The sequence below is a fragment of the Pseudochaenichthys georgianus genome, unplaced genomic scaffold (assembly GCF_902827115.2).
Source record: "Pseudochaenichthys georgianus unplaced genomic scaffold, fPseGeo1.2 scaffold_1402_arrow_ctg1, whole genome shotgun sequence".
NCBI lineage: Eukaryota > Metazoa > Chordata > Actinopteri > Perciformes > Channichthyidae > Pseudochaenichthys > Pseudochaenichthys georgianus.
The window spans coordinates 1-8,077 of NW_027262267.1; the positions used below are offsets into that span (position 1 = coordinate 1).

General features: G+C 40.3%; 1 protein-coding gene across 1 annotated transcript; it reads left to right on the plus strand.

Moving 5' to 3' along the window:
* Positions 1-356: 356 nt before the first annotated feature.
* Positions 357-6,931, plus strand: dmtf1 (cyclin D binding myb-like transcription factor 1; the record flags this gene model as incomplete). Its single annotated transcript, XM_034077214.2, has 10 exons — positions 357-430; positions 525-634; positions 2,122-2,350; positions 3,362-3,513; positions 3,733-3,903; positions 4,008-4,075; positions 5,471-5,623; positions 5,911-6,108; positions 6,340-6,439; positions 6,674-6,931. Coding segments are annotated over 10 exons (1,290 nt in total), but the record flags the coding sequence as incomplete, so codon positions are not given.
* Between the last annotated feature and the right edge of the window lie 1,146 nt (positions 6,932-8,077).

Below are 8,077 nucleotides of genomic sequence, written 5' to 3' on the forward strand. Positions count from 1 at the left end.
CTACGGAACACAGTGACATCACTAAGGAACACAGTGACATCACTACGGAACACAGTGACATCGCACATACATATCAGCAGATTGAGGCTCTATAGATAATTGTTCTGAATACTTTTTGTCGTTGTCTTTTTATTATTATTTTTACTCCCAAATATATAATTTATTTTTTCTTAAACACTGTTTTTTATTCTTCTGTTCATTCATTTTTTCCAAACTAAATTGGCTTTTTATTCTTATTTTTTATTTTTATTCTTATTTTTCTTCTAAATGCATGTCAACGCATACAATTAATAATAACAAAATCAAATATATAATTATTCTTCTTATAAGTGAAAATGCCTAAAACTCAACAATAACTCCTGCTGAATATTAAACCGTTTGAGTTTCTCTCCCTAAGGTATACTCCCGATGAGATCGAGAAGCTCAGAGTGTGAGTGAACCCTCTGCGTCTCGTATTTTAACATAAAAACATTCATATATTGTCAAACGTTACCTGAGTCTCTGTTTCTGTTTCCTGTGTTCAGGCTGAGGGAGACACACGGGAACGACTGGGCGACGATCGGCTCGGCTCTCGGTCGCAGCGCCTCGTCCGTTAAAGACCGCTGCCGCCTGATGAAGGACACCTGCAACACAGGTAATCAATCAATCAACTTTTTTAACAGGTAGAAGAAGACATACTTTATTAATCCCTCACAGGGTCATTTCTTTACGCAAGTCGAGACTTTACAAGCTTGGGTTAACATCAGTGCACCGTTTCCCGTTTGACTAATTTCATTCCAATTTCTTAGAATTTACAATATTGTGACAGTGGTGGATTTGTGAGATTTTTGTTTTATGTTCTGAAACTATAAAGAAATACATTTAGAAAAGGTAAAAAGTTATGAGTGTTTTTTAAATGTAGCATCTTTCTTTTCTTTTCTACATAGATTCAATCCTATAATATCCACATTTCAGGAAAAAACGTTTTTTGATGAGTTTTTGTGGTCTTGTTTTCCGCATAATTATGACTTCCAAACTTTATAAATGTTCTGATTCTTTTCTAATAATTGTTTACGTAAATTCACGACTTTGATATTCTGAGACTAAAGAAATACATTTACAAAAAAAACAAGTTAACATTAGGCGCTTTCACACCGGAGTACTTTTCCCAGGAATAGTTCCAATAGTTCCTGGGATTTTACGAGAACTTTTTTTTGCAAACCTTTTCACCCCCTTTTCAGTCCCTGCTAGAGAGCAGGGGCTTTCCTGGGGAGAAGAAGGTTCCAATTTCTGATTAGCTGGGCGAATTGCAAACCACGCCCCATAAAACTCCGAAAAGATTTTGTGAAGCCGCCATTTTATTTGCTCGCATTAGCATTATTAGCATTAGCCCAGAGCACAAACGGAGAGAGACTAACTTATGGCAACACAAAAGAAAACATGGGAGCGGTGGAGATGAGGTGGTTCTGGCGATTTACTCGGAAGGCTTCAGTAGAAGCTGCTGGGAGTCCCAGCAGCTTCTACTGAAGCCTTCCCCAACTCCGGGGACTTCCGGCCGGGGACTCCGGGTGGCAGTATACGCCGTGAAGTGGTTTGCGGCCTGCCAGTAAACCCAAAGCAGAAGAAGAAGAAGTGACGTCAGCGGCTTCATTTGACTAATCTTCCCTCAGGGACTTATTCCGGTGTGAACGCGATCTGCCAGATAGTTCAGGGGAACTAAGGTCCGGGAACTATTCCTGGGAAAAGTACTTGGTGTGAAAGCGCCTATAGATTTAATCCTAAAATATCCACATTAAAAAAAAAAATTCTAATTCATTTTTGTTGTCTTTTTGCTGCATAATTATGACTTCGAAACTTTATAAAATATTCAAATAATCTCCTCGTAAATTCACGACTTTGATATTCTGAGACTATAAAGAAATACATTTACAAAATATCCAAATTTTAGGAAGAAATCTGTTTTTTTACATAAATTGAACTGCAATTTTGCTGCATAATTATGACTTCCAAACTTTATAAAATATTCAAATTATCTCCTCCAAACTTTTCTCGTAAATTCACGACTTTGGTTTCCAAAATTATCCGAACCAAAGCCTCTCTGCATCTTGTCTTGGTTAAACTTAATTCGTTTTTTTTCCTCAGGTAAATGGACGGAGGAGGAGGAGCGGCGGCTCGCGGAGGTCGTGTACGAGATGTCGGGCGTGAAGCCGGGCTTGGCGGTGACGGGAGGCGTTTCCTGGGCAACGGTGGCCGACCTGGTGCGAACGAGGTCCGAAAAACAGTGTCGGTCGAAGTGGTTAAACTACCTGAACTGGAAACACAGCGGCGGGACGGAGTGGATGAAGGAGGACGACGTCAACCTCATACGCAGGTAACCAGAGCGGGTTTTACTCTACGTGGAGAGGAGATTCTGCTTCTGTTTAAGATAAATTAAGTGTTTAAAAAGCCGCTTTGATCCGCTGCATCGAGAAAAAAGCTGAAAACACGCTGTTCTTCTGAGAAACTTTAAAAACCCTGTAAAATACCTGAAAAATGTATAAAATATTGACCAAGAAATACGAGTCTGATTATGTCTACGTGGTGAATTAATCACAACTGTATGGGAGTCATCAGTTGGGGTCTAGTTACACGAATCATAGACAAATCCACCCCAAAATGTAATGGCTTTCAAATTGTAGAAAAGCAAAAGATATTTGAATTAAAGGGGAGAGGGCATTGTTCATGTTTAAAAAGCCTCTTTGATCCGCTGCATCGACACAAAGAGGAGAACAAGCTGTTGTCCTGCAAAACTCTAAAAACACTGTTCAGAGAAACGCGGTTCTCACAGGATAGCAACATAGATTAAAGTCTGAAAGATACCTAGAAAAAAATCCTGAAAAATGTATAAACTAATGTCTGAATATGTTACAAAGAAATATATAAAAGTTGTCTCAAAATACATTGAAAAATCCCACGACAGATTTCCGTAAGAACAAGTAAAAATTGTATAAAAAGACTAGTATGATGATCTTAAAGAATATGATGCATTGCTGTTGATTTAAACCAGCCATCAAGTATATAAATAGGACTCAAAATGAGTATAACCTTGAACACGGGAGGCGTGTTCAACAGGTACAGGTTCAAACCCCGCTGCACTCAGCATGTCGTTGTGTCCCTGAGACTGAGTAGTATTGAGTATGTTAGTCGCTTTGGATAAAAGCGTCTAACAAGTGACATGTAATGTAACATCGACACGTGTAAAATCAGGAGAAATACGTAAAAAAATGCCCAAAATAACACCCCAAAAATATGTACAAAATTATGTAAGAAATATAAGAAAAATGCCTTGAAAATTGTATGAAAACCTTCTATGAAAATATGTGTTCTAAACTGTGTGTTCCAGGATATTGGAGCTGCAGGTGGAGGAGGAGAACGAGATAAAGTGGGAGGATCTGGCCGGCGGCTGGAGCAGCGTTCGGTCGCCTCAGTGGCTTCGATCCAAGTGGTGGAGCATCAAGAGACAAGTGTCCAACCACAAGGAGATCCCCTTCAACGGTACAACACACAGCTCGGATGTATCAACAGCAGCACTGACATTTATGTTAGAATTGCTGTAAAATATACATATTTATGACACAAAAATACATTTTTATTTCACTAGAATTAAAGCAATTTTTCACTAGAATAATGCGTTAAAATTAATGTAAGAATTGCACTAACCTGTGTGTGTGTGTGTGTGTGTGTGTGTGTGTGTGTGTGTGTGCGCGTGCTCAGTCCTCCTAACGGGTCTACGGGAGCTCATCGCTTCTTCACAATCAGGAAGTCCCTCCTCTTCCTCTTCCTCCTCGCTGCAGATCCGATTCAACCGATTGGACGAGAGCAGTGGAAGCCCCGCCCCCTCCTCTGTGGCGGCGCTGCAGATTCCCGTACAGATCACACACCTGGGTGAGAAAGAGAGGAAGATTTTATCCCCAAAAAATGTCTCTTTACGCTGACAACACCCTCCTATTTTTTTATGTACTTATTTCCTGTGTCTCGTTAATTTACAGATTCGTCAGCAGCACCCAACGATAGCGAAACCATCACCGGAGCCATGCAGACCTTCGAGATCCTGCCTGTAAACACATATTCACACAATAACATCATATAATAAATATACCGATAAATCTGCTATTAGTAGATGCTAGCTGTCTGGAATAAGACGCTAGCTGTCTGGAATAAGATGCTAGCTTTCTCTAGCTGTCTGGAATAAGACGCTAGCTGTCTGGAATAAGATGCTAGCTGTCTGGAATAAGATGCTAGCTGTCTGGAATAAGACGCTAGCTGTCTGGAATAAGATGCTAGCTGTCTGGAATAAGATGCTAGCTGTCTGGAATAAGATGCTAGCTGTCTGGAATAAGACGCTAGCTGTCTGGAATAAGATGCTAGCTGTCTGGAATAAGACGCTAGCTGTCTGGAATAAGATGCTAGCTTTCTCTAGCTGTCTGGAATAAGACGCTAGCTGTCTGGAATAAGATGCTAGCTGTCTGGAATAAGATGCTAGCTGTCTGGAATAAGACGCTAGCTGTCTGGAATAAGATGCTAGCTGTCTGGAATAAGATGCTAGCTGTCTGGAATAAGATGCTAGCTGTCTGGAATAAGACGCTAGCTGTCTGGAATAAGATGCTAGCTGTCTGGAATAAGATGCTAGCTGTCTGGAATAAGATGCTAGCTTTCTCTAGCTGTCTGAAATAAGATGCTAGCTGTTGTAAGTAAGATGCTAGATGTCGAAAATAAAATGCTAGCTGTCTGACATAAGATGCTAGCTGTCTGGAATAAGATGCTAGCTGTCGTAAGTAAGACGCTAGATGTCTAAAATAAAATGCTAGCAATCTGAAATAAGATGCTAGCTGTCTGGAATAAGATGCTAGCTGTCTGGAATAAGATGCTAGCTGTCTGACATAAGACGGTAGCTGTCTGAAATAAGATGCTAGCTGTTGTAAGTAAGATGTCGAAAATAAAATGCTAGCTGTCTGACATAAGATGCTAGCTGTCTGGAATAAGATGCTAGCTGTCGTAAGTATGACGGTAGCTGTCTGAAATAAGATGCTAGCTGTCGTAAGTAAGACACTAGATGTCTAAAATAAAATGCTAGCAATCTGAAATAAGATGTTTGATCATATAATAAATATACCGATAAATCTGCTGTTAGTAGATGCTAGCTGTCTGAAATAAGACGCTAGCTGTCTGACATAAAATGCTAGCTTTCTCTAGCTGTCTGGAATAAGACGCTAGCTATCTGATATAAGATGCTAGCTGTCGTAAATAAGACGCTAGACGTCTAAAATAAAACGCTAGCAATCTGAAAGAAGATGTTAGATGCTAACTGTCGTAAATAAGATGCTATCTCTCTGAAATAAGATGCTAGCTATCTGAAATAACTATGTGATTTAAGTCTTAGCAAATTGTTCATGAAAGAAAAGTGTCCCCATCACTGCTCTGTTTTTATATTTTGTATGTATTTATTTTCCAGTCGTTCCACCTGCAGCCCACAGGAACCCCGGGGACTTACTTCCTGCAGACGACGTCCAATCAGGGCCTGAGTTTAGGCAATAACAGCACGGTTACCCTGACGACAGGCTCCTCCCCCTCATCACACGAACACATCATCCTGCACAGCCTGTCGGTCAGTAATAATACGTATAAATAGGAACACGTGTATAATTGTCGGAACTATTGAGGTACTTGTACTTAAGTATTCCACTAATTTTCAAAGGGAAATATTGTGTTGTACTTTTACTACATTTTATTTGTTTATAAATACAATAAAAAATGTTGGTATTAGTACTTTTACCTAAGTGAATGACCTGAATACTTCTTCGCGCACTGATAAAATAGGTGATAATCCATAATAAGTACTTTTTATGGGATTATTTTATGTTATTTTGATCATTTTCTGTGTTTCCTCCTCAGACTGACGGCCTCTGTTCTAGCGACGGTGTCATCATCCAAACGGTCACATCTGACTCCGCCTCCTCAAACCCTCTCGGCCAATCACAGCTGGAGGAAGAGGGGCAGAACCAGGAGGATCGCCTCGGCAACGAGAGTCTCCTTGAGGGTTCTGTGAGCGCGGAAACTCAGGAGCCAATCACAGAAGGCTTCACCGACAAGGTACATTTTCTTTAAGATATTTGTAAAAATTATAAATATATAATTACCAGTATAGTATTTATTTACATATTCCAACCTAGTACAGTATATAGCACCCATTACACATTTGGAAACAAGTTTAATTAAAATATTTTCAATTTAAAATCTATCTCTCTGTCGACCTGAACACTGCCCATAACGAACCACGATCAATACTTACATTATGCTGTGTGTGTGTGTGTGTGTGTGTAGGAGTTAAGTTCACCGTCTGGCAGCACCTTGCTGATTGTGTCTCCAAACATCAGCAGCACCGTGCTGATTGTGTCTCCGAACATCAGCAGCACGCTGACAGGTAACAAGCATCTCCTTAGTGACGAACTCAGGGTTTATTTTTGCTTGACCGTTTTGTATATATTGCTAATTATTCTATTATTATTATTATAGTCTCAAATCCAATTTAACAACATCAACAGAAATTCTACTTCATCCTCTTTCTCTGTAGCGTAGTAGAAGGAATAAAGCATGTTTTTTTATCATTTAAAGACACATAGCTTTCTGACACGGGCACATCTGTCTCTGTCCTCAGATCCAATCCTCGAGAACCAGGACGGCTCCGACTGAACTCCAAACATGGTGATCAAAGAACGACAGGAATTGAAGGAAGCTTCTTCTTCTGTGGTGCTACTGTTGCACAGGACGACAGGAAGTGGAAGCAGTTTGTAAATGAAACCCCTGGATTGTGAAGACGTGCCACAGAGACTCAGAGACAGAGAAGGATGTGACCTTTAAATAAACACATGTTCATATGTAAATATAATTAAATAAATGTGATGATATTGCGAAATTAATGGTGTCGGAATTTTGTCATTAAAAAAATCTACTTTTAGGAAGTTGTGATGCAGAAGCGTATTCCTCTTAATATTTGTATACAATAGAAGCTGGACTAAAATGTTGTGGCAACAGGAAATAATGAAGCAGAGAGGAATCAATAAAACACAGATATAGTTAATCAATTATTATTTCGTTGTACAACATTACACGTCACTTGTTAGACGCTTTTATCCAAACAATAATAATGAGGAAACATTACCGCGGGGTCTCACAAAGTATTACAAGTTGATAAATCAATTTAGCGAAAATTAAGGCTATTAAAAAGTATTAAACGGCTTTTTCCAAGGTATTACATTTTGTATCTTGTTTTCAGTAAGTATCTAAATGGTCCAGAGAGGTTGTGTTCGACAGACTGCCTGAATGTAATCATGGCGTAGGTGTGTCGTGTGATTCTGTGTAGTTTATTGATGGCATCCCGTTGGGGTTGACGTCATCTGAACAGGACATCGCGCGCTCACGGCTTGATAGCACGCGGAGGTCCGTTTACGCCGGTTGCTAAGCAACATCGTTATGGGGAAATGCAAGTCTGCGTCCAGCTGGTTGGAAGATAAGGAGGAAGGACGATCAATACTGTGTATAGTCAATGTGAGGTAAAGTGTGTCGCCATGGTAACCGGTTAGAACTCCAAGTGGCGACGAGGTCTTAAAATGTATTACATTTGACTTCAGGATCGCTGCATACCCTCGATACAGAAATGCTCCAACAAAGTAGAAGTTTCACACAGCCTCTATAGCAGCTGACCACACACTCATCTCCCCTAACCATGTTTACCTAACACACGAACATCATGATTTCCAAATGGACGCACCAACATCAGAGCAGCATTATCTCATGACGTCTTTAGGTATAATTCATACTTAGTTAGGATATGAACTTCCCAATTAACAAAGCATAGACCATGGGGGTGGCGAAGTCGATAGGGACTTGGCTCGGCAACGGGAAGGTCACCAGTTCAAGTCCCGGCAAGATCAAGTGCTACCGAGGTGTCCCTGAGCAAGGCACCGTTCCCCACACTGCTCCCCGGGCGCCGTTCAAAATGGCAGCAAATCAGAGAAACAATTTCCCCACAAGGGATTAATAAAAGTCCATCTTATACGTC